We start from the raw sequence: 26,995 nt of genomic DNA on the forward strand, positions 1-26,995 counted from the left end.
TGACGGCCCCTCAAACGGGGCCCAAGGACCGGAGAAGAATGAAAAATCGTCACTCGAGTGACCAAAAGGTCAGTCTCCTCAGCCTGAAAAGACAAAGGCTAGGGGAGGATGTGATCAGACTATGAAGTCAGGTTAGACATGGAGAGGATGAACACTGTTAACCCCAAATCCGGAAATGCCAGAGCTATGGGAAACTCAGAAAGCCCCCAAATGAAAACACAGGGCCATTTAAGGCAGTGGGGAGGAAGCTCATGGAACTCATTATCTCAAGGAATGAGAGAGGCTGAAGAGGGAGGAAGATGAAGAAGGCCTGGGCAAAGCCACAGAGGACGAGGACCAAATCCCTGAACTGTCATCCCCCGGGGCTACTGCTAGGGACCGAGCCCCAGCCCGGCTGGTGTGAGGGAACAGTTTCTAATCACGCCTCTGCGCCCTTCCCAAGTGCGGCTTTAAAGAGCTCTTTCTGCTCTGTTTCCCACTCCACGACAGCATAATACATCCTCACCAATGCGCCCCAAAGCCATCCATTCCAACCATCAGTGACGGTCCATCCACTTTCAGAAGTCTTGTCCCAGTTACTCTGTTTATACGCTTCTCCAGACTGTTTACAGAAAGCAAGCCTGGGACGGCTCTGTAGTGCCTCTTGATACCAACCCTTTGTGTCTGCTACCAGCCACTATACAGAATTTGTTCCTATTGGTTTTAATTGTGGAAATAAGTTTGGTCTTTCCCCCCCGGCCAACGAGCTGCCTCCTGAAGCCTCCACCCCTGCCCCTGGAATAACACCCATAGTACAATTACTGATGCACTAGAAAAGGTGCTGGGCAAAGAGCCTGCAAAGATCTGGGTTCAAATTCCACTTCTCACACACAATCACTGTAAAGCCAGAGGCAAATCCATTTCTTTGAGCCTCGGTTGCTCATCTCCCAAAGGGGAGGCTGGTGCTCTCAGTACCCACCTTTCAGGGCTGCCGCAAGGCTCAAATTACAAATGTACGTATTCTGTAAACTTCAAAGTGCTATAATAAGTGAGTCATTATTACTAAGGCATGACTTAAGCTGCAGGCTCAGTGTTGTGATCTGAAGACCGAGGAAATACTGCTCTTTGCCCTGCTTCCATTTCAGATGCTCGTGTGCCAGAAGCCAACGGGGACTGGTTAGCTCTGCGGATGCTACACGTCACAGGGGCCATGTTTTGGTTTCGTCATCTGAACTAAGACAGGAGACTTTAAGTTTGCCTGAAATATTCACTGGGTCCTCCAGCCCATGGATCACAGATGGATTTCCCCCAATCACCCCAGTCTGGACCACAGTAACTCTCAAAAGATCGTCTACCACCAAGTCTTAAAGGGGTTGAAAGGGGCATCTGTGGGAAAAGAAGCCACATCAGAATGTCACAGGTCACAGGAGCATGGGTGCCAAGGTGGAACGAGCCCATTTCACAGATGAGGGAAGTAAGGCCCCGTCACACAGGGAGCAGGCGGCCAAGCCATGACTGGCACTTACAGCCAACTCTGAATCCAGACCCAGAGCCGTCCCTGCTGGTGCACAAGATGGCGGAAGTCCTAAACTGAGCTCGGTAAACTTGAGTATCATACAACCAAGCCAACAAATATGTAAATGCTCCTTGTGGGCAAAGCCCAGCAGTAGAGAGAGTGGCTGTTAATTTTAATAGTGACTCTAAATCAGGAAATAATGGCTTTCCTTTATGGGCCATCCTGATGTGAAAAACAACAACAACAAATGATTGTTTATGGCCAGTAAAAGGGATACTTGGAGATTTCCACGTGGGCCTCACAGCCTATATTTGGTTTCATGCTCCCAGAAACCACACAATGAGCAAGCATTTATGAAGCTCCTACTATGTGCAAAGCACTGTGATGGGCACTAGGAGACATTCAAAGTTCAGATGATAATCACATTCGCTGACGTTTCTATAATCTTTTAAGGTTTTCAAAACAGTTTACATAATTTAATTCATTTCTTCCTAACAACCCGGTGACCTTGGTACTACAGGTATTACCATGCCCATTTTACAGACAAGGAAATTGAAGCTGAGAGGGGAAGAGGTCTGTCCAGCATCACCCAGCTTGTAAATGGCAGAGGCAGGATTTAAAGCCTGGTCTTCTTGGGTCTGAGTCCGTTACACTCTCCACAACCCCATAGCCCTCCCTGCCCTAATGGTGCTTACGCTGTAGGTAGTGGATACAGTACAAACAGGGATAAATAGAATACACAAAAATATACAAGAACACCATGAAATGGCTTCCTTTTACACGACCATGCTTCGTCAATCCAGCCAGCCAGCCAGCCACACATTCATCCATCCACTTACCCATTCATTCGTTCATCTATTTTTCACTGTTCAGTCATTTCATTCATGTCTGATTCTCTGTGACCCCGTTTGGGGTTTTCTTGGCAAAGATACTGGAGTGATTTGCCATTTTCTTCTCCAGCTCATTTTCCAGATGAGGAAACTGAGGCAAACAGGGTAAAGTGACTTGCCCAGGGTCACACAGCTAGTTAAGTGTCTAAGGCTAGATTTGAACTCAGGTCTTCCTAACTGCAAGCCTGGTGCTCTATCCACTGTGCCACCTAGCTGCCCCTATCCAACCACCCATCCATTCATTCACTTATCTCCATTTGTTCATCCCTTTACTCAACAACGACTAAATACTGACCCTGTGCAGAGAGCCCTGTGAAAGAGGCCATGTTCACAGAAGACAAAACGCAGTCCCTGCCCTCATGAAGACTTGCCTAGTATATAATGAGCCCAAATCACTATAATCTATAACTTAGAGTGTGCCATTTTTTTCAGCATGGGGTGTTCCCTCCACTGATGCAGATTGCAGCCCCTCTGTGAGAAAGCAGACAGGCTTTGAGCAGCTGTGGCTGAAAGGCCCAATACCCTGTGCCCTGTGGCCAGCCTGTTGTCTGTACATACACAACTCCAACAGAGGGAACAGTCTACATAGTGACAGACAGAAGTGGCCAGATGTGCACTCGGCCAGAGGCTGGAAGCCTGGTCCTGAACACAGAGTTGTCCTAACTCAGCTGGGCTGATCTTTGGCCAGCAGCTGCTCAATTTGTCCCTAGCCTTGCACTCAGAGCCTTTCTGTCATGGCTTGTGCCCCACTGCCCTGAAAAAGCAAAACGAAGAGACACATGAGACTGCCCAGGGTAATGATGTGGGATTCACATGGAATGCCATCAGAGATCATAAGGATGCTAGAAACTAAAATAGAACCCTTATTTTACAGATGAGAAAACTCTGGCCCAAAAAGGTGAATCATACAAGTTCACACAGAAAGCTAGAACTTGACCCAAGTCTCCTGATTCCTAGCCAGGTATAAAATCACGTACATACACACACACACACACACACACACACACACACACACACACACACAATGTAAACATGTGTAATTTAACACCATAATTATAGGGAGACAATATGTTCCACTGAACAAAGATCTGGCCTTGAAGACAAGAAGTCCAAGGTTCAAGGCTTACCATTTATACGTACTAGCTGGACAGCCATCTTAAGACTTTAAGTGGCAGAAAAGCTGCCAATCTGTCCTAGAGGAGAGAGTTTCCACACCAGGAGTTCCCTCTACCAAGGACTTCGTGCAACAGAAATAAAAAAGCATTATCTGGGACATCTCACATATGCATGCATTCTAAGCTCAGGTGCCTGAGAACTGAGGTGAGGAGCCCCTGGTCACACAATTAGTGGGTGTCAGAGGCAAGACTGGAATACAGACCTTTCTGATTGCAAGGTTGGCCACTACATCATACTGATTCTCATATGCATATATTCTAAGGAAGATGTATAAATATACAAAATTTAAACTGAAAATGATTTATAAATGTGAATTTAATGCTTTAGGCAGTCCACCCTCAATCACCATCTTAGAGACAATAATTTGTTACCTTGGGAATGCAAGCAGTGTTTATAGGAAGTGAGGGAAAGGAGGTCAGATCCCTCTCTCCTCATTAGGTGTGAGTTAAGCTCATTTCTAGTCTCGTGTGCCTTTCACGTCTACAGATGAACCACTGCAGGGCCAATGGCCCACAAATTTCTGAGGAAGACTACCATCCAGCTTTGGCCATACTCATTCACAAGGCAGATTAACCCATGTGAGGATAACAGAAACATGGCTGTCAGTCAACAAGTCAATTAAGTTTCTACACTGCGCTAATCACTAGGAAGATGAAGAAAGGCAAAAGATAGTCCCTGCTCTCAAGGAGCTCACAATCTAATAGGGGAGACAATTTGCAAATAACCAGGTGCAAACTGATATGTCCTGATAATTTGGGGATGAGTCAACAGAGGGAAGGCCCAGCATTAAGGAGGCCTGGGAAAGCAAGCCAGGGAAGCTGCACTACAAATGCTTGGACAGGCCAATGGAAGAATCCTAAGGGAGAAAATCACAGCTTCGAAACGTGATCTTTGCAAATCACTCCAGGGGATCTGACACTGCTAGTTCTTTTGTTAGTCCAGGGAGAAGGAGAGGGAGAGGGAAAGGGGGGGGAGGAGAGAGAGAGAGAGAGAGAGAGAGAGAGAGAGAGAGAGAGAGAGAGAGAGAGAGAGAGAGAGAGAGAAAGGGAGGGAGGGAAAGAGAGAGAGAGGAGAGAGAGAGAGAGAGAGAGAGAGGAGAGAGAGAGAGAGAGAGAGAGAGAGAGAGAGGAGAGGGAGAGAGAGAGAGAAAGAAAGGGAGGGAGGGAGAGGGAAAGAGAAAGAGAGGGAGAGAGAGAGGACAGAGAGAGAAGGAGAGGGAGAGAGAAAGAGAAAGGGAGGGAGGGAAAGAGAGAGGAAAGAGGAGAGAGAGAGAAGGAGAGGGAGAGAGAGAGGACAGAGAGAGAAGGAGAGGGAGAGAGAGAGAAAGAGAAAGGGAGGGAGGGAGAGAGAAAGAGAAAGAGAGGACAGAGAGAGAAGGAGAGGGAGAGAGAGAGAGAAAGAAAGGGAGGGAGGGAGAGGGAAAGAGAAAGGGAGGGAGAGAGAAAGAGAAAGAGAGAGGTGAGAGAGAGAAGGAGAGGAAGAGAGAGAGAAAGAGAAAGGGAGGGAGAGAGAGGGAGAGAGAGAGAGAGAGATGAAGAAAGCTGGAGGACACTGATGATTTTATCCTCCATCAGATTAGGCCACATTATCAATGGACCAGGGTTTTAAGCAGGAGAAGCTGGTCCCTGCCTAAGAGTCAAGCAGCTTCCCGTCCCTTCAGTATTTCCATCAGGCTCACTGATAGTGACCTACTTCTTGAAGGCAGTGAGCAACCCTGCCACCCGCCCCTGGATCAGATGCTAGGAGTCAGACAGACGAGGGCCCCACTTCCCCAGCCAGTTTCATGCAGCTATTGATGTGATGGGTAAGAGATACCCATTAGGATGGAGGAGAATTAGGACCGAGGGCAGCCCTCAGCCCCCTTTACCTCTAGCCAAGGAACCCAATTTCAGGCTGTTAGAGAGAAAGACAAAGAGGAGGTGGAATCCCCAACCCCACCCCACTCCCCAACATCCAGGAAGGGTGGGAGCTGTGAAGCCACCCAGGATAGGCCCAAAGGACTGAGGACGAAGCACCCCCCCACCCCAAGAGACCACCAAGCGAGGCGGGCCAATGAAGGATGGTGATGCCATTCTCGTGCCAAGCAGTGACATCTAACATCTCCAGGGCAGAGTCTCGGGGCCTGGGACGCCGGCCCCAGGCACTGACGATGCCCAGCTCTCATCCCCCGGCTCTTCTGCCCGCCTCACTCGTACTTTCCCAGGACCCAGGCTCTGCTCCCCAGAGGGCTCCAGAGCCATCAGACAGAGTGGACGCCAGGGGCACACAGCTACAGCCCCCCAGCCCCAGCCCCTTACCTCCAGCGTGGGCTTCATCGGCCGGTGTGCTCTGGAGGGATGACAGAGCCGGGTCCTTGACCCCCTGCAGCGGGGCAGCTTCTTCCTGGTTTGTGAAAAGGGCAGAGCAGAGATCAGATTCCAGCGCGTGGAGCTTCAGCAGGGAGCTCTGCCAGCAGTAGCAGAACATCGGGCTGGGGGAGAGGATGAGGCTGCAGTCCAGGGAAGCCCCCTCCCGCCCCTGGGATCTGCAGGAGAGGGGGATGGGCTGCCTGAGGAGCGCTCGGAGATGCCTCCCGGCACATGGAGCCCCAGGTTCTGCAGGTACTTAAATCCCAGCGTACACAAATCAACCACCACACGTGGGACGGTGATTTTGTCAGCAAGGGGCTAAGTGCTCCGGGGACCAATCTGAGGAGGCGCCTGATTGCCCGGTCCCCGGCTTTTACTCTCTGAAAGGATTTCATTCATTGTGCTGACATCAGGAGCTGATGCTCTGAGGCCCCGCCCAGCCTACCATTCACAAAATCCCCTCTCCCGGGCACCACACTGCAGAGGGCGGCCCGACCTAGGCACGATGCTCCCAGGGGGCCCGGCCTCTGTCCCCTTCCACACAGGCTTCCTAAAGTCATTCATCTCACACTGGCTGGAGGCATTAGCTCTGTGACGCCAGCTCCTGTCATCGGGAGCACCAGCAAAGCTGCAGATCTCTGTCCCTCACACCAGGCCCGGCAAGGGAGGGAAGGGGGCTTATCTCAAACAGTCCCTTGCCACTCCAGCTGCTCCTGCCTGCCAGCTCCAAATTTCATTTTCTTCTTCCCCCATGGTGGGCACCCTCTATTTAATTACACAGTCGGGCACAGGCGTCTTGTCGGGATATAAAAGCTCCAAGAGGCTTAATCAGCCCCAGATAGCGCTGGAGTGAGTCACGCGTGAGTCCTGGACAGTCAATCACCCAAGCTCAAGGGGAAACCCAGCCTGCAGGGAGAGGATGCGGAGGAAAATGCAGCTCATGCAGCCAGACAGCCAGCCAGACAGCCAGCCACACACACACACACACACACACACACACACACACACACACCACACACACACAGAGCCAGTCAAAGACGCTAGGGGCAAGAAACGTGGGCACCTATGCCCTGCCTGGCTCTTTTCTAGAGGAGAAAGAGAGAGAGAGGAGAGAGATGGAGAAAGAGAAGAGATACTCAGAGACAGAGAAGAAAGACAGAGACAGAGAGAGAAGAGGAGAGAGAGAAGAGAGACTAGAGAAAGAGGACAGAGAAAAAGAGAAAGAGAAGAGAGAAAGAAGAGACACAAAGAGAAAGAAGAGGGGAGAGAGAGAGAGAGAGAGAGAGAGAGAGAGAGAGAGAGAGAGAGAGACAAGGGGGGGAGGGGAGGGGAAAGAGAGAAGGAGGGAGAAGAGAGAGATTAGGAAAGAGAATGGGGGGAGGAGAAAGAGAGTATGTGTCACAGTGCCATAGAGACCATCTGCCAGCAGATGAGAAAACTGAGGCCCTGTGGGCTACCCGACCTCCTAGTCAAAGAGGCCATAGTAGGAGCAGAAGAGCCTCTTTCTTCCGAGAGATATAGATCTAATCCAACCCCTCTCTGAGCCAGAATTCGCAATAACAATGATGATAGGGAAAACAGCTCACACATGTCACCCCAGCAACACGCACAGTACCTCATGTGAGTCTCATGGCAACCTTGAGACATAAAAAGCACAAGTATTAGGATGCCCATTTGACAGATGAGAAAACTGAGGCTCAGAGACAGGCCATGCCTTGCCACAGCTAGCAAGGGTCTAAGGTGGGATTCAAACCCAAGACTTCCTATCTCTAAGTCTATTACTCTACTCCCCTCATCACCAGAGTATTTATTTCTACACTAAACTCCTCCAACTGCAGCTAATAGTGACTGATATTTCTACAGCACTCTAAGGCTGGAGAAATGCTTTTCCTTCATTCTTTCATTTAATATTCACTCGAGCCTGGGGAGATGAGGGCTGCATACATGATTTCCCCCATTTTGCAGATGGGGAAACCAAGGCAGACAAGTGAAGTGACTCACTGGGCTCACACTGCTAAGTATGGGTCTGAACTGGGGTCTTCCTGCTTCCAGAACAACATGCTCTTTCCTCCACACACAAGCTCACGCCCCCAGGTGCCAGAGCCTTTCCTGAGATTATCTGCAGTTCACTGTATGTGGGTCTTGTACTTTCACGGGTTTGCTTATTGTCCTCTCCATAAGAGTGGGAGCTCCCTGAGGGCAGGGCTTTGTCTTAGCCCAGTGCCTGGCATACACGAAGTGCTTGGTGACTAGCTGACTGACCCCCACCCTGACCACGTCCCTGCCCTGGACTCCCTCCTGCTCCCATTCTACAGACAGTCAGCTAAGGGATGAAAGGAAGCTCTGCTAACAAACAGTCACAGCCAGGGCTGTGTGTTGGGCTCCCTGAAGGAGCTGATCAAGGCCCACTCCTCACTGCACAAATGAGGAAACTGAGGAACAGAGAAGGAAGGTCACTGGCTAAGGTCCCTGGTCTTCCTGCCTCTGCTGCCATCCCTGGGGAAGCCCTGTGCCCTCTCCCATCTCAGTTGCTTCTGGGAGTGAGCCCCAGCCAGAGCCAGGTGCTGCATGGTGGGGGGAGGGGGGGAGCCCAACGTCACCGAGCCACGTCCGAGACAGCAGCTGCTTGGCCGTGCTCCAGAGGAGTCCCCATGCAGCCCTCCCAGAGGTGGGGCTCAGCCTCTCCAGCCGTGACTCAGAGAGCACCTGGCTGGGATGTGGCCGATCCTCCCACGCTCTCCGGCTGCCTGTGTCTCTGTGCCTGGCTAATTGCAAAAGCCAGCCTCCCTCTGTCACTGAGGAACTGCAGACCCAGGCAGTCTGGTCTGGGGAATGGGCTGACTTGCACGTCAGAGAAGAATCTGAAGGCTTAAGGGGAGAACCCTGGACAGTGACACACCCACGCCAGGAAGCCAGCAAGACAACCTGAGCCCTAAAGTCAAGGGCGTGGCTGTCTTCCGATCTGCTTTCTTCTGGTTGTACTTGGGCCCTGATCCCTGGCTCCAATCTTCTAGGTTGGAAAATTCCTTCCAATCTGAGCCAAAACCCAGTAGTTCTTCTGCATCCCTTCAAGACAGCTGGGAGACCCACTGAGCCGTGGGAGGAGCAGCTATGTGGGCCCTTCAGCTCCTATGATAGCCCTCTGCCGCCCTGTAGATAAAGAGCAAACAGACCTGGAGGGGCCTGAGCGTATTTATCGGGCCTGAGGTCCTTCACGGATGAAAAAATCACTCAACTCCCCAGGAAGCACTGCTTCCCCCCCTCCCCTCCATGTCTCCCCTTTCTGGGCTGCTCAGCCAGGACAGAGCCCCTCACTCCTACGTCCTCTAGCAGGTCAGACCCGGAGCCAACAAAGAATCTGGCTGCCACCACTTATTCACTGGGCACAGGGCTGGGGAGGCCCACGGCATTCTACCTAGGCCCCCTGTTAATGGTGTGAGTGGCTCCAGGCAAGTCAGTCAGCCTCTCTGAGATTCAGTTTTCTGACTGATCAGTAATGGCAGGTGGTGTTATTATTTGCATTTCACAGATGGGGAAAAAGAGGCAGATAGAAGTTCAGCGAGTTGACCAGGGTAGCATAGCCAGTAAGTGTCTGAGGCTGGATTTGAACTCAGGTCTTCCTGACTCCAGACCTGGCACTCTATCCAATGTACCACCTAGCTGCCTCAAGTATTTATCAAGCACTTACTGTTTGCCAGGCACTGTGTTAAGTGTTGGATATGATACAAGAGAAGCAAAAATGACAACCCTGCCTTCAAGGAGCTTTCTTGTTAATGGTGGGAAGACAGCATGTAAAGAGGAGCTGCAAAGTGGGAGTGGGGCTTGGCATGGTACCCACCAGGCTGTGGGAGACAAGCTGAGAGTCAGGAGTGGAGCAGGGAGTGGACTGAGCATGGCCCAGGCCCCCTCAGGAGCTGGTGGCCCTGCTGGGGATTCAGCAGTCAGAGTGCAGGCACAGTACCAGGTCATGGATTTCAGTACAATCGGGTTCCTTTACAATTCTGTGTATTCTATTTTGTGCATTCATACTCATTATTCCCAGAAGGGGTCCACAGGCTCCACCTGACTACCAAAGGGGTCCAGGACACACAAATAAAGTTAACTCTTATCTTGGAAAGTTACCTGGGAAAATAAGATTAAGTGACTTACTGTGCCAGAGGCAGGACCTGAACCCAGGACTAGGCTGAATCCCAGGCTCGCCTGGTGTTGTAGATTGAGAGCTGGGCTGCAGCCAGGAAGTTCTAGGTCTGACTAGTGCCCCAGTCTCTTACTGTGACTACTGTGCCCTTGGGGAAGTGACCACACCCTTCCCAGCCTTAGTTTCTTCATCTGTAAAATGGGGACCTTTGCAGGGTCTGCCTAGGAGGGTTGTTGTGAGGCTCAGATGAGATCAATGTACACACAGCACTTTGTAAGTCTTAAAGTATTCTATAGAAATGTGAGGCAGGCCTGTTATCATTGAATCCTTCTGGGTAGATAACATATGGGGGCATTCAGGCTCAGAGGAGGTAATGATAATAGGTGGCATTTATATAATAACCCTATAAATAAAGACTTATGAGGGCAGGTCACTTTGGTTTGCCTCAGTTTCCTCATCTGTCAAAAGAGCTGGAGAAGGAAATGGAAAACCACTCTAGTATCTCTGCCAAGAAAACCCCAAATGGGGTCAGATATGACTGAAATGAATGAACACCAACAAAATAAATGTTTCATCTCTCAATCGATCAATCTGAGTAAGACAAGCTCGTGACATCAGGTTAACGAAGAACTGCATCAGAGGAGGCATTTTCCATCCCAGAAGGTGCCTGATGCCAGTGAAGTTACAAACCTTGACCAAAAAGCCAACCGCACAAAAAACCCAACCCCCCAAAGCAATGAAGCATTAAGAAAAACTCTCCGACAAGACTCCTAGAAATCTGCACTCAAAAACTCTTTTTTTCCTCTCCTTAGAAAATAACATCTTAAACAAGAAGGCAAGCATCTCATTAGAGTCCAAGGCTATATAACATTTACACTATTTTTCAAAGGCAGCAGATTATATTTAAAAGTATCTATAATTTTCCCAAATTCCAATTTTTGTTTAAGACGCTGGAACGCTCACCATATTAATTAAGTTAATTATAAATTAATTAATTAATTAAATGGCGATTAAAATCACCATCTCACAGAGCTGAGAAAGCAAATAATGACCTGGAGACTGGGAAACCCAAGGGGCCCAGGTGTCCAGTCTCAGTGAGATGCTGGCCATTCCTGCCTACGGCTCCTGCTTCAGCCCTCCTCTCTCCCTCCCCTTCTCTACCCACTTCTTCCGTGAAGCCATCCTGGATTACTCTAGTCTCCCACGATATAGCAGAATGAGAGCAAGAGAACCGGGATTCGAATCCCTGCCCTGCTGGAAGTCACTTGGTCAAGTCTCCCTGAGTTCCTGTTTCCTGCTCCTCCAAATGGGGAAGCTGGCCAAGGTCCTGTCTCAGGCCCTTCCCACTCTGAGCCCATAACCTCTAAGGTCCCAGAAGATACTCTGGTTCAAGCAGAGGCTGGTCTCCGAAGTCCCTCCTCCAACTGTGCGCTTCTGAGGTCATGCTCGGACAAGGCCTTCTGGGCTTGTCTAAGGGATCTTTAAAATCCTATGACTCTCTGATTTCATGTTTTCTACGGGAAGAATCTGTCTTTTCTATGCAGAACGATCTGAGTTAAGCTGATAGGCACTAGGGAAAAAAGATGCCTGGTGTTTGCTGGAGGGCCCATCCACAACAGTAGAAGGACTGCTCAATAACCAAAGAAATCCGTCTACCATGAATACAAGCCAGATGCCGCACCCCAGATACTAGGAACATAATTAAATCAATAAAGAGATCCAACTCCATCAGCCTACAGATGCAACATTGCATCCAACCAGGCTGGGTTTCCATCAAGAGACCAACACACCACTTGTTGATCCTGGAAATGTTATATGATAAGACAATGTTCCCTCACATAAGAAACATTTCTTTAAGGAGGAGATGAGCCTCTAGCTTTCTATCATGTCTTATTCTGAAGGCTAACATGGTGAGGAACCAGGATGCCAAAGTGTCTGTCTCTGAGCCTACAAATGGGGAAAAAAAATAAAAGAATGAATCCAATTCTCTTAGAACCAAAACAGATTTCCATTTCCCCCAAAAGGGACACTGTGAAATGATCTGTTCCATTAAAATTAGGTTATCCACTACCATCTCAGCGATATCTGAGCTTATTAATTTCATTGCTCCCCATCTTGGACTTTGAAGATGAAGCTAGCTGTCACATTGAGCCAGAACAGCAAGAATGGTCTCCATTAGTCCTCCAATGCTTGATGGGCAGCAACAGTATAAACAACAAAAAGCAATGACCCTCTAGGGTTCTGGGGAGAAATGAGTCTTCGCTGAAGTCCTCAGAACCATCGCACTCTCCACTGAAGTCCTCGCCCATGGCCTCACCTCGCCATCTTGGCGACCCATGGGCCTGGGGGCTGAGCCCACCAAGCACGAGCTCTGGCTAGTTCTACCCAGCTGGAAAGGCCATGAGTCCACTGCTGGACAATGCTCCTCATCACTGGACCACTGGACCAGCCTCACTAAGTCTGGGGAAGAGCCTCACCAGGCCAGCTTCAGGACGGTGCATTTTTCAACCCCACTGCATGTCCTTTACATGTGTGAGGGAGCAAGCCTCCTCCCTTCCTTCAGAGCCCAGGACCAGGAAGGGCCTCAGTGGATAAGCTGCGAGAGGCTGGCTGACAGCCGTGTCAGGGCAGAAAGCACCTCCATCAAAGAAAGGAATGCCAAGGGGATCTTGTCGGCCAGTGGGCCTGGCCTCCTCCCGGAGCCCAAGACCACACGGTCTCACGTGGCAGAGCCAGGGATGCAAGCCAGGTGCTGAGGGCCGGAAGCATTGGGGGGTGCAAGGGACCCCCCACTCCCATCTGAGAAGCTGGAGGACGGCAGCAGGGTCTGGTAAGCATAACTTGTCATCCAGAATCCTGGTGAGGAGGAGAACCGTGGAGTGCCAAGAATGTCTCTACCAACAGCAGGCAAGCTTTTGAGAGTACCAATGGGAGATGGGGAGGTTTTACTCAGTGTGGCAGATGCTTGGGCTGACCCTGAAATCAGCAGTGCTGGTCAGCTCCCAGACCAACAGGCTGGAGCCCTGGCCTCACCATGGCATACCTCACTGACCCTGGGGGCTCCAGCGTTCGGCCAGTCTGGTTACAAGTACACACACGCGCACACACACACACACACACACACACACACACACACACATACACACACACACACACCCAAGAGCTCCCAGACACTCAAGACAAAGACGCCCTGGGAGGTCAACACCTACAGACATTTCCTGAAAACACCAGTGACAGAGACTGAACCCTCCCCTCAGAATCAGGGAAAGTTGGAGTCCCATGGGAATGGGAAGAGGGCAGCCATCCAAAGTGCTTGCTGTAGAGCTGAGGAGACCACGGCCTGAGACAGGTCTGAATGTAGGGCCAATGGGATCCAGAAACAGACAAGACTTTGGCAGCGACCTAGCCCAATCCCTCCATTTTACAGATGAAGAAACTGAGGGTGGGAGAGATAAGCATCACAAGATCAGAGATTCTGAACCTGAAGGGCTCAGGAGTCATAGCAAAGCCTCCTTTTTAACAGATGAGCAAACTAAAAGCCAGAGACTGGGAGTGACCTGACCAAGGTCATACAGGGAGTGAGAATCTGGGCAAGATTGGAACTCAGGTGCTCTGAATTCAAATCTTCCATCCTCTAGTCACGAAGGAAGCCAAAATGAATTGGATTCATTCACTTTGTCTTAACAATAGCTCACATTTATTTACTCACTGCTTTCCCCTATAATCCCATGAGGGAGAGCCCAAGTATTACGATGCCCCTTTTATAGATGGGAAAACTGAGTCTCGGCAAGATAGCCATTAAGTGTCAGGGCTGGGATTTGAACTCAGGTCCCCAGATATGTGGAAATAAGAATCTTTTAAGGCTCTTTGCAAACATTTACTCTGGCTTTCACCATTGCCCAGGAAGCTTGGCATTAAGGCTATGATTTTCCCATTTCACAGATGAGTAAACAGAGGCTCAGAAGGGGTCCGTGACTGGCTCTTGGGCACTGATTCTGGGTCAGACCCTGTCCTTGGACACTCTGTAGGTGATCTCTGGGCCTCAGCTTCCTCATCTGGGGAGGGAAAGGGCCCTGATAAGTTATCCAATCAATCAGTTGAGCCAACGTATTGAACAAGGAGCGAAAGGCCTAAATCAACGAATGGTGAAGGCACAAGCTCAATTGCTCCAAGAGCCAGGGACATCAGTAAGGATTCGAGCAGAAGGCCCACGGGGAGGAAGCAGCTGTAGCCTGAGAGGGGATCCAGCCAGAGGAGAAAGGCTGCCTGCTCTTCCTCCACACCCCTGACCAGGGGAGGACCTAGCAGAGGTCAGAAGATGCTGTGATCCCCACGAGCACCCTTGCAGCGTCCCCAGACCAGCAGGGATGCTGGTATCATCGGCCTGGGAGCTGAGGACAAACCAGACCCAGTGAATAAAGGCATCTTCTGGACCCTCCAAGTGACAGAGAAGAAGGTGAGAGCGTCCCTGAGGGGAACACCAGGAGGACCCCACAAAGGGGAGTCTTCGGGAAACCCCTTTACCCAACCAGGGCCTTCTAAGCCTGAGGCAACCTTCCCCCGGCCTCTCTGGGTACCGGGGAAACCTGTGCCCCTGACAGGCAGGGAACACTGTGCCAATTATTCTTATGATGCCATCTTAATAAAGCTAATTAAGTAGGGATCACTAATTTATATCAACTGACCATCAGTGGGTGAAAAACCCTGGTGTGGGGCTTGTGAGCTACGTAAAGCACTACAAGATTACCCCTCAGCCCCTCGGAGATACCCCTAGAGGAGAAGCAGCCAGCAGACCCCTAAGCAGACCCAACCTGCCCATGTGAGAAGAGGAGAAGGAGAAAGGAGAGACAGAGATACAGAGAGAGAGAGGAAGGAAAAGGAAAGGGAAGGGAGAGAGAGACAGAGCCGGAGAGAGAGACAGAGAGGAAAAAAGAGAAAGACAGACAAGGACAGAAGAGAGGAAGGAAGGGTGAGACACAGACAGACAGATTGACAGACAAGTGCTCAAAGTCTGTGCCTCCAAGACCCTTCTGATCCTAGGTCGGATCTTATGTCTCCTGCCATCCCTTCCACAGGTCCACATCCATTGTCTCAGAACAGCTAAAAATAACCCTCTCTTTTAGGAACTACCTCTGATGATCAAATGAAGACTAAGTGTTTTCTGGGCACCTTCTGTCTCTTGAGGCCCCGACATTTTTCTGAAGGCACACTGCCTCTGCTGGCATCATAATGAGGCTAAATAAGCTCAGTCTGCCCAGAACGATGCCCAGGGCAAGAAGCAGAGAGGACGAGGATGAGCCCAGGGCGTCTCTGCCCCTTCTGATCACTGATTTATTTTGGGATTCACACTGACCCATCCAATTAGTGACTGATGGTCAGAACGGTCAGTACCGCTGCTTCTCACCCCCGCAGGGGTCAATCTGTGAATGCTGGCCCCAGGCGCATTCTCCTTTGTTATCTCAGCTGCAATGGTGGGGCCCTGAGTATCTGAAAGGACCCAGCTTTGTTCCGAAGCCAGGAATCTGGGCTGCTTCTGCCTCCATCCTCTGGCAAAGCAGAAGCCGATCATGAGTCCCCTCCTGCCCTCTCTACATCCTAGCCCGAGGCCTCCTCAGTGTCCCCCATATGAAACATTCGCTCCTCCGCCTGTGGGCTCGATTCTGGGAATTCCATCCCTTCTCCCCGAAGACCCTCGGAATCCCAGGCTCAGTCCGGGTTCCACCTTCTACGCGAAGCCCTACCCACCCCAACTGACGTGCATCCACTTTGTAGATATTTTATGTACAAAAACATATTTTAATATATTTACAGTCACCTATCTATGTATATGTCACCCTCCCACTGCACCCCACCCCCAGAGATCAGCTCCTTGAGGGAAGCAACAGTTCCATTTTTGCCTTCTGTCCCCAAAGGGGAGGAGTTAAGCGCTGTGTCCCCAGGGGTTACATAACTGGTGTCTGAGGCCAGATTTGAACTCAGAGCCCTCTATCTACTGGGCCATCTGCCTCTGTAATGTGTTGGGTCTCAGTTTCCTCGTGTGTAAAACAGAATACTGGGCCTAATGAGCTTTCAAGGTTCCTTCCAGTTCTACACCTACAATCCTATGCTCCTATGGATCAGAGACAGAGTCCAGGCAGACAGGGGCCAGACAGTACAATCAAAGAGCTCTGAATGTTGAGTAAGAAGGATCTGAGGTCAAATCCTGCCCCATACTTATGATCTCTGAAGAGTCACTGCACCCTTTTCAACCTTGGGTGTCTCATCTCTAAAATGAAAATAACAACACTTTCATGGTGGCATTATCTGGCCTGGGGCACTGAATTTGGAACCCAGACCTGGGTTCAAATTCTGGCTCTGACATTTGCTCCCTGTGTGGCCTTTGGCAAGTGATCCCCCCTCTCTAAACCTCAGTTCCTTGCCTGTCTAATGATGAAGCTGGACTAGGTTTCCTCTAAGGACCCTTCCAGCTCCAAATCTACGACCCTCTGATCCAACCAGGGCTGACGGGAGTCCTCAAGTGCCCCGGGGATGGGGCAGCTATCACAGCTTCTACTTCTCCTCCTGGGTGAAGAGAAAAAAGACCAGGGAAGGGTCCTGAACAAGCTGTGCTGGAGGAAGGGACACCTGTTTGTGATCTCCAGAAGGGTCCTACAGGATAGATCTGATTTTATTCAATCACATGGACACACAGGGTCCAAAATCCAGGCCTGGGAAGTGAAGTGAGTCAGATCCTGCCAAGATCCAGGCTCCAAGGAATGGTTTCAGGTAGTCACTTGAGCGGTCCTGCTGCAAGGACATCCTTCAGGACTGTGGGGGGAAAGGCCCTTCAGGGGTGGGCCACAAGAAATGACCAAACATGGCCACTCTCAAGGAGATGGGAGGGCCCAAGACCAGACAACAAAGGCCCCAGTGAGCAGGGATGGCAAGAACGCGGGGTAAAATCACATTACAGGCCAGGAATATAATAGTTAATTACACTGTAAGAGACAATGAACTCTGAGAAACCGGGGAAGGTTTATACAAACTGATGCAGAGGAAGTTAAGCAGAACCAAGAAAACAATAGAGAGATTCAATCAACAACCACAATAATGTGAATGAAACAACACCAAAAAAGGCCACTGGATTCAGATCAGTTGTACTTCGCACAATCTCGCTTCTGGAGAAGAAAGAACAGGACACATGTTCCTTCTCTCCGTAGGCAGAGGGAACGTTCACGTGCTCAGGGTTGTAACCACAGCAAGACATGCTTGGCTTCAGCTAGATTAGCACATGGGGAGGGTTCATTTTCGGGGGACATGCCAAGAAATGATGCAAAAATGAGGGCACCTGATAAAGACATAAAGGAGAAGAAAAGGAATCAGAGAAGCTCAGAGACCCAGCAAGGCATGATGGGATCTATAGATACAGATATATGTGAGTACATGTATATGCGTATGTGTATGTGTGTGTGTATGTATATATACACACAGGTGTGTACACACTCATGCATGTATATGTATCTGCATATGTATGTATATGCATTGTGTGTATAAGTGAACACACATAAATGGAAGTATGTATATATACAAATATGTGTGTTTTGTTTTTTAATTTGGGGAGGGGGTAAGTCAGGTCTCCCTATCTTGCCCAGGTGGAAGCGTGGTGACCACTCACCACTCACGCCTGACCCCACCTCATTGGCATCACAGTTCTGACGGACTCCATTTCCGAGGTGGGCCAGTTTGTCCCGCCTCAGGCCACTCTTCCAGGGCATCGCCATATTAGGGTCAGACTAGGTGCAGACACCCAATTGCCTTTAACCTGCTAGGGCTCAGAGCTCCAGAGCTCAGCCAAACCCAGCCCCCGCCCCCAGGAGCAGCGATTCCAGCCTCACCACACCATGCCCGGCACCCTGCCTTTCTCAAAGAAAGCATTTTATAAACCTCAAAGCACGCGAGAGAGGAAAATTCCAAGTCACCCTCAGAAGGAAGAGCAAAACCAGCTTACTCCAGTCAAACCAGCTTCGTTTGAAGCCTACAATTGATGCAAAAAGGCAGGTCAGCTGAAATCTCAGCTTTTTACCAGCTGGCTGTGGCACTCACTAGGTCCTCAGCGCCAGGCTGCTTTGGGCCTTTCTGGCATCTCAGCCCATGCCTTGCACCTGATAAATGATCCTCAGACTGGAATGCTTACAGAGTCCAAGTCAGTGGGTTTTATTTGCTACAAAAGGATCTTCTTTTTCCCTGCCTATAATGGGAAAGGCTTATAAAATGACAGTCCAGACACTAGATTGGATCTACAACTCCCTAATTAAACACTGAGAGGAAACAGAATCAGGCAAGGCATTCTGGGTCAAGGTCCTCACTAATGGACACGAGAGTCATGGCACCCCAAGGCCCAATTCGAGTATATTGATTTCTGTCAAGCTAATTAAATAATATATTCAAGAGTAAAATCTGGGACGAGCTAATTAAAATTGAGATGTGCACCTAGGAGTGAAGAAAAATGGGCTCAGGCATGATCGTACTACATTTTAAAAGACAAATGGATTTGAGTTCCAACAGGCTTGGGTTCAAACCCCATGTCTGTAACTTCCCCAGTTGTAGGACCATGGCCAAGTCCCTTCCCTCTCCAAGCGTCCTTTCCTCTCCTCTAAAATGAGGGACAGAACCAGATGACCTCTAAGAGCCCTTCCTGGTGAAGTGACCTGCTAACGACAATAGATCTGTAAGCCCTGATGGCTGTGATGTCAGCAGACAGAGCACAGGCCCTCGGTGTGGTCATACTGACCTGGAGAATGTCAGCCCCTTTTTAAGAAGTACAAAGCCAGAGTGGATTTTAAGTACATTAAATGTCACAGACATGATTATTGTAATGACACAGAAGTGGTGAACTTGGCTTGGGTCCAAGACATGGAAAGCAAGGTCCTGAAAGCATCATCTTTGTCTGCTTGATCTTTTAATGGATCAAAAATGTCTTATTGATGCAGGCACACTCTCTCTCCCTCTGTCTCTCTGTCTCTCATTCTCTCTCACTTTCTCTCTCTCTCTCTCTCTCTCACTCTCTCTCTTTCTGTCTCTCTCCCTCTCTCTCTCTCTCTCTCTCTCCCCCTCTCTCTCATTCTCTCTTTCTCTCTCTGTCTCTGTCTCTCTCTGTCTCTGTCTCTCTCATTCTCTCTCTCTCTCTCCCCCTCTCTCTCATTCTCTCTCTCTCTGACATTGCTGTTGATTCTCAGTGATTTCTCCCCCACAGAAGACCCCAATGTAACCAATGCACTGCATTCTTCATACCACATCCACAGTCCACCATCTCTTTCCCAAGCCACAGGACGCCATGTTTTCAATTTACAGTTTGGACCTAGGATTTTGCTGATGCAGAGAACCCCCAGTGAGGAAACATCTCCTACCAGTGAAATTCCAATGCTGGTCTATGACTTGGTAGGAGCCCATCTCTTGAGCTGGCAGGGACCTCAAAAGCCACCTAGTCAAACATTCCCATTTACAGATAAACTGAGGCCCACAGAGGAAAATGACTTACCCATGGTCACACACCCTGTACTTATCTGAGGTCAGCTCTCTACTCACTGAGCCTTACTATCTCTTTCTGAACTGTACTCTTAATATGGACAGGTGATGATTAGATTTAGAACTGGACAGGACCTTAAAATTATCTCATTCTAATCCCCCATTTTATGCAAGGTCTCTGAAGCTCAAAGAAGTAATTTGCCCAAGGTCACAAAAGAAATAAGTGACAGAGTCAGCACTTGAACCCAGATCCTCTGACACCAAATCTGGGGCTCCTTCCAGGACACCACGCTAGAAAGGGAAAGACCATTTCCCACACAAGAAAGGCCAGGTAGGTGGGATTTTCATTTCACAGCATTGCGAGCACCTACCTCATTTAAGTCCCGCAAAGGTTCTGAGGCTTCCTTTGGCCAAACAGCCACCCTCTGATCTGACCTGAAAAACAGAAGGAAACGCATCTCACTTCATGCCTACTTTGGCTATAACACACATGCCAAGAGGACCAGCTTCCCTTGCCCCAGGGTCTAGTGTTACACATCAGACTGGACAGAGGAGTTTAAATGTGTGGGCAGTTGTGAGATGTTTGACTGGACAGCCTTTTAGAATCTCCCCAATGAGTGACACACTCTGATTTCACATGCCAGAACCTTCTCCCCATCTCCATAGCTTTCCCTGACTCTCAATGGTCAGTTGGTGATGAATGAGATCTCTGAGCAACCCATCTTGGTTCTGTTGGTCACAATCAGAATTACTAGACCTGCCGTCCTCAGTCCCAGTGATCATAATGATTCTCTGGACAGGATAAACACATGACATTTGACAGTCACTGTCAAAAAAAAGGGCCCAACTTATGGTACATCCCACCTGCCATCTCCAGATGATAATGCTAACATCCATTTCCATGACATCAGACGTTGGTTTTACTAAGCACTCTCTTCAAAACAACCCAGTGAGGTATTACAGCTGGAAAAGACCTCTGAAGCCATCTTGTCCAAACCCTTCCTGCAGAAAAGTCCCTGCTATAACACACTCCAAAGTGGTTACCCAACTTTTATTGGAAGCTGCAGAGAAGCAGCCCACTATAACCTAAGGTAGCCCATTCCCCTTTCTCATGCAAGCGTCTACTCCATCAAATTTCACTTTGTCCTTTGCAATTTTCACCTATTATTCTTAACTCTGCCCTCAGGGGCCAAAGTCCCCCTCCTCTCCCACGTGAAAGCCGTTCAACTATGGGAAGATACTGACCGTGTCTGCCATGACCACGTCTTCTCTGAATTAACTGATTAACCATTAACCACTTCCTCCACCTGACACAGGTAGAGTATGAACTCGCAGCCCGTCCCCATGCTAGCTGCCTCTTTGGCATGGCCCCCGGCCTCCCAATGCCACTCCTAAAATCTAGTGCCCAGCCCTGACCTCGGACCTGCCCCTGTGCTCTGACCCGAGTACTGCGGGATTGTCCTCTCCCTAGTTATTCCTGGATGCTGCTCAGCCTCTCTCCAGAAAACGGAAGCCTACAGTCGTTTCTTGGGCTGATTCATATTGAGTTCACAGTTCACTGAAACTCACAGACCTTTTTATCCATTACACTGCGTTTAACCCTCACCCTGGCAGGGCCTACCTCCTGGGCATCCTGCTCACGTGGGGATGCTCTACCACAAGGACCACGCCTTGCTCCTCCGGGAGCACCCCTGGGAAGGGCCCGGGCCAGCCTGCCACTGGCCTCTGCCGGACCTTGCCCCTCATTTTCTGGCCCCTCCCTGCCCACCCCTTCCCTCTTCGTCCAGCTTCGATGTGTAGTCTCCCCTGTTAGAATGTAAGCTCCTTGAGGGCAGGGACAATCTTGCTTGCTTCTGGCTTCCCAGCATTTAGTACAGTGCCTGGCACCTAGCAAGTGTTTAATAAATGTTTAAACAATCACTTCCTTATTTTACATGTTATATCATATATAGATCTGTATGTATGTCATACAAATGTGTTCTCTACGTATTCCTATCACATTTCTCCCTCTCAGAACCAGCCCACTGCTCTTGTCTATTACCCCATTTTATAAATGAGGAAACTGGAGCCTGGAGGGTCAAAGAGACTTACCCAGGGTCACCCAGCTAGGAAGTGGCAGAGCCGAGATTCTCTACATTATTTGTGACTCCTCCCCCCCCCAAAAAATTAAATAAACTAACCTGTAAAATCATTTTTCATGTGCTATATAAAAAATTAAAGTCAAAGGGCAAAAGGCATTTAAAAAAACACTTGCTTTCCCAGATGTGATCATCTAAATATAGTAAATCATTTGCTTCGGTTCAGATGCAATGAGGAAGGCTCACAGATTCGGCAGGTGGCCATCAAAGCCCGTTCTGGATTTCCAGCGGTGCCCCATCAACTTCCCTGTTCCATTCCTGGGCTGAGTGAACACTAGCCACAGGAGGAGAGTGGGTAACCATGGCAACCGTTTACTTCTCCAGAGGATAACGACCCGCTCAGTAACAGCCGTGTCCACACAGTTCGATCAGGACCCACTGCTGGACTGAGATGCCCGGCCCACATAGAACAGATCATCCCCCTCCTGGAAGCCTGTGGCTGCCTGCCATTTTCAGCGACTCCCTCCCCCAAACTCAGATTTTACTGTCAGGATGGGCCCACTGACCTCCTTCCCGGCTCCACCCCATTGCCAATCATGCCCCCAAACCAGGGATCTGGAGTCCTTAAGGCATTTTTAAGAATGGTCCCTCCCCTATGGAGCCTCCAGATGGTGGTCCATCTGGACGAGGCTTCTCTGTTAGGGAAGAATATTCAGTCCTACCTGGTCACATCCCCCTCCCCAAGAAAAGTATTAAATTGATCCAAATGCCTGCGCTAGCAGAACTCAAAGAAGCAGGGCATAGTAACATTATACACAGCCCCCCAAATATGAGGAACATCGGAAGGGAGGGTTTGGTCTGGAGGACATGAGAGCTGCCTCCAGACGTCTGAAGGGCTGCCACGTACGTGCCCTGTCCTCTGCAGCCAAGACCCCACAGTGGATATAAGGGGCAATTTTAAGCTGGACATCAGGACCACCGTGCACATGCCACACAGGCTGCCATGGGAGGGAGCCCTCTTTGGAGGTGGCCTCCAGGCATACACCAGATGAACCCGTGTTGGGCACGTGACAGAGAAGACTCCATGTCAATACAGACTGGACAGCTCGGTGGCTGCTGAGCTCCTTACACATCTAAAATGCTGGGGTCCTGGGCCAGGGCACCGAAGCTACTAGCTCTGGGGCTTTTCCACCTCTCCTCCATAGGAAAAGCTAAACAGTCTTCCCCTCAACCCCCTGCTCTTCTGCTCCTTCTCATGTGCTGTTGTACCCCCCCCCCCATAAGAATGTAAGACTCCCAAGGGAGGGGACTGTCTTTCTGTTGGTATATGTATTCCCAATACAGTACCATACTGGGTATACAGTAAGTGCTTCATAAATGTTCCACCCAATAAAATGAAATAACAGAAAAACATCAAGGCTCACACATGGGTTGCAAAAAATAACCTCGTATTGTTTCTCACACGATCTTCCTAAGAGACGCGTGAGGTCAAGACCCAAAACACACGAATGGATCAGTGATCTCATCCAGGTGGACGTTTCCTCCAATAACGCGGAGGGCAGCCCCTCCATGCATGCCCATCCACGGCACCTCCCGTGAGCTGGCAGAGGGAGTCCACCCAGCCTGCTGGAGGCCATCCTGACCTTCCCCGTCACCAGTGGAGGCCAGGGGTTGGCCGGCATCCATCCCTCATTCTCCCCCATCACAGGCCCATCTTCTTTTGTGGATCCCACATTACTTTGTTTCCTCTGGTTCTTAGACCTATTATCTCTTCTACTGTCTTGGAATATATCTGGGGTGTGTCTATTTGTATCATGTATACATTTACGTATTTATATGTACATATGATATATATGTTGTAACTGCCATTTCATTTTTATCAGTGCCTTAAAAAAAGCTTGTTGATTAATTGATTGGCTAATCCCCATATTACAGATGAGGAAACTGAGGCTCAGTGACATTGGCTGACTTGACTCCTAAGTGCCACCTTCCCATCTGCATGACCTTAGAGCACAGGCTCTTAGCCCTTTCTGTGCCATGGACCTCTTTGGCAATCAGGTGAGGCCAATGGCCCCCTTCTCAGACTGTTTTTAAAGAAATAAAATACACTGTACAGGATCATAAAGGAAAGTAACAGTTACTGGAAATAAAGATGTCACTTTTTCCAGCCCAAGTGTATGGACCTCCGATACCTATCCACAGACCCTCTTGGAGATCCGTCGACCCCAGGTTAAGAAACTCAGTCTTCAGTCTGGGAATAGTCGGTAACTATTGACTGATGCAGTCCACAATGTGCTCTCAGCCCTCCTGGGGATCTTGACTTAGAAGGAATCAGGGCCACCACTTCCCCCCGCAGCAGAGAAGAGAACACATCCTGTCCTGGGTCCTGTAATTACTCCTGGGCTCCAGTCAGAGAGGGGCGTAAGCCCAGCTTCTGAGAAGCTGCCAACCGTTGGTGAATCATCTTCAGTTTATGCCAATCAATAAATCAGCACTGATTTAGCAAGCCCCTGCAGTCACTGTGGGGAGCCCAAGAACCAAGGCTCCAATGCCCGCTGGGCTCGCATCTCTGGCTCTCGGTTTCCCCAATGCTTCTCATAGAAGGTGAGCTCCCTAAGCTCAAAGACTGTCTCATTTTGTCTCTGTATTCCCAGGCCTGTCACAGTGCCCAGTACTAAATGCTTGGTGACCGAGTGAGCGATCTATACAGTGAAAGGCTTGGATCAAATGAACTTTAATGTCCCCCATGGCTTCTAAGATGCAGCCTGTTCTCTGGAGAGCAAAGGATAGAAAAGCTTAAAGCCTGGTCCTTGCCCTCACAAAGCTTCCAGGTCAGCTGGGGAGCTCAGACCAGTCCACATGAACTTCTAGAAGACCAGCTATAACTGAGTATTAAAGCATGCCCTCAAAGGCTCCCAAGTGTCATGGAAACTGAGAAGGGACAGACCTGTGCAAACAGAGGAGACTTCTAAGAAAGACATATAAGTGTCAGCCTAGTCTTGAATGATGAATAGGACTGGGATGGAACAACTAACTGCACCTTTCAGTAAGGCAAAGGATGGAGTGCCGCACATGATGGCAGAAAAGACCTGTGTTCAAATCCAGCCTCTGGCATGCTGTGTGATCCAGGGCAACACACTTGACCTCTCTGGTCCCCAATGACCTCATCTTTAAAATGAAGGGATTGGACTTGATGGCCTCAAAGATCCCTTTCCAGCATCAAATCTATGATTCTACGAATGGGTAAATAATGTGTCAAGTTAAAAAAAAGGAAAAAGAATTTTGGAGAACAATTTGGAACTATGCCCAAAGGGCTACAAAAATGTGCATACCCTTTGACCCAGCAATAGCACTTCTACGGCTATATCCCAAAGAGATCAAACAAATGGGAAAAGGACCCACATGTACAAAAATATTCATAGCAGCTCTTTGTGGTGGCAAAGAATTGGAAATTGAGAGGATGCCCATCAACTGGGGAATGACTGAGAAAATTGTGGTATATGAAAGTAACGGAACACTATTGTGCTATAAGAAATGATAAACAGGCTGACTTCAGAAAAACCTGAAAAGACTTATGTGGTCTGATGCTGAGTGAAGAGAGTAGAACCAAGAGGACTTTGTACACAATAACAGCCACGTTACATGACGACTAATATTGTTAAACTGAACCCTTCTCAGCGTTACGAGGATCTAAGACATCTCCGGAGGCCTTGGGATGGAAAATGCTGTCCACATCCAAAGAAAGAACTATGGAAGTCGAATCACTATCACTTATTTTTACCTTCTGTTGAGTTTTGTTTCATCTTTCTGATGGTTCCTCCTATTGGTTTTAATTTTTACTTACAACTTCACTAATGTGAAAATATGTTTAATAGGAATGTAAATGTAAAGCCTATATCAGATAGTGCGCTGCCTTGGCGGGGAGGGGGAGGAAGGGGGAGAAAAATTTTCAACTCAAAAGCATAAGGAAGTGATTGTCGATAAATCAAAATAAATTAAAAAAATTTAAATTAAAAAAAAAAGATATAGGGATTTTAAATGGACTGCAAGTTCACTAAGTTAACACCAGGATATTCTCCAAAACAGAACAAAAAAACAATGAATGTAACATTGGGCTGTGATAAAGAGGAACACGGTGCCATGGGCGGGGAATGGGAAATCCCTTGGCACTCTGCCATGGACATGGCACTCTACATAGGGAGAGTTGCGTATACAGATATATTGGGGAAGGAACTGCAGCTTGTGGACATGACAGACATCATCCGTCCAGGATTTAAGGGTGATCCTGTGGAAGGAGACTCCCACTTGCTCTGCTTGACCAAGAGGACAGAGGTGGAAGCCATGGGTCACAGGTGTGTACAGGCAGATTGAGGGTCAAAGTGAGCACAAAATGCCCAAAGCTCAGAAGCGTGAAATGAGCGTGGCTAGAAGGCGCTATCTTCCCCCTCCTCTCCCTGGAGGTTTCCAAGCAAAGATGGGATGACTGTTTGGGGGCTGTTTTGTTATGGAGGGTCCCAGTCTCCTTTGCTGGCCCCTCATCCACATCAGTAATCTCATCAGCTCCCCTGGGTTTAATGAGCATTTCTATGCCCGTGACTCCCCCATCCAGAGCCTCAGCCCCACATCCACCACAGCCTATTAGACATTTTGAATGTCACGGCCTCGAGGCATCTCACGTAGACGATGTTCCAAGCTGAACTCATTATCTTTTCCCCCCAATCCCTCTCTATCTTCCCATTTTCTTTCAGATCCTCCGGGGTTTATAACTTTGATGCGATCCTCATTTCTGCCTGCACAAAATCTCTTGCATCCGACCCCTTCTTCCCACTTCCACGGCTACTCCTGGTGGGCAGGCCCTCCTCCCCTCACCCAGAAACTGCCGCACCAGCTCCTCCTCGTTCTCATACTCCCAGGCCATCCTGACTACACCACTGATGCCCGAAGGACTTTCCTTAAGCACAGACTGACCCATCTCACTCCCCTCCCCAACCAACACCAAAGGGTAAGATACTTAGCCTGATGCGCCCTGAAGCGCTTCCCCAGGCGGCCCAATCCCCCCCCCCGAGCCTCCCCTGTAGCCCCTGTGATCTGGCTGTGGCCTTCTCTCTGCTTTTCTCATGTTCCTGCAGCCCTCATTCCCAGGTCTCACCTCCCTCCCTCTCCCTGTCTCCCAGTTGCTGGCCTCTTCTCTCTCACACTCTCTTGTAATTAACTATTTTCTATCTCTGGTCTTTATATCTGTGGTGGCTGTAAGAACGTGTCATCTTCCCCTTTGGCATGAAGGCGCCTTGCAATTAGGGACACGTTCTTTGTATTCCTGTCCCAACCCCTGGCAGAGTGCCCAGAACATAGTAGGCACAAATTTA

General features: G+C 49.3%; 1 protein-coding gene across 3 annotated transcripts in view; it reads right to left on the reverse strand.

The window, feature by feature from the left end:
• Positions 1 to 26,995, reverse strand: part of FAM13C (family with sequence similarity 13 member C) — a 100,684-nt gene that overhangs the window by 26,380 nt on the left and 47,309 nt on the right. For all 3 annotated transcript variants that reach the window (XM_020998236.2, XM_020998237.2, XM_078150715.1), the window contains exons 5-6: positions 19,923 to 19,986; positions 5,859 to 5,943 (exon numbers count right to left, since the gene is read on the reverse strand). In XM_020998236.2, the coding sequence (XP_020853895.1) occupies positions 5,859 to 5,943; positions 19,923 to 19,986 (149 nt within the window). The remainder of the gene's footprint in view (positions 1 to 5,858; positions 5,944 to 19,922; positions 19,987 to 26,995) is intronic.

The sequence above is a fragment of the Phascolarctos cinereus genome, unplaced genomic scaffold (genome assembly GCF_003287225.1).
Source record: "Phascolarctos cinereus isolate Bilbo 61053 unplaced genomic scaffold, phaCin_HiC Scaffold_3;HRSCAF=262, whole genome shotgun sequence".
Taxonomy (NCBI): domain Eukaryota; kingdom Metazoa; phylum Chordata; class Mammalia; order Diprotodontia; family Phascolarctidae; genus Phascolarctos; species Phascolarctos cinereus.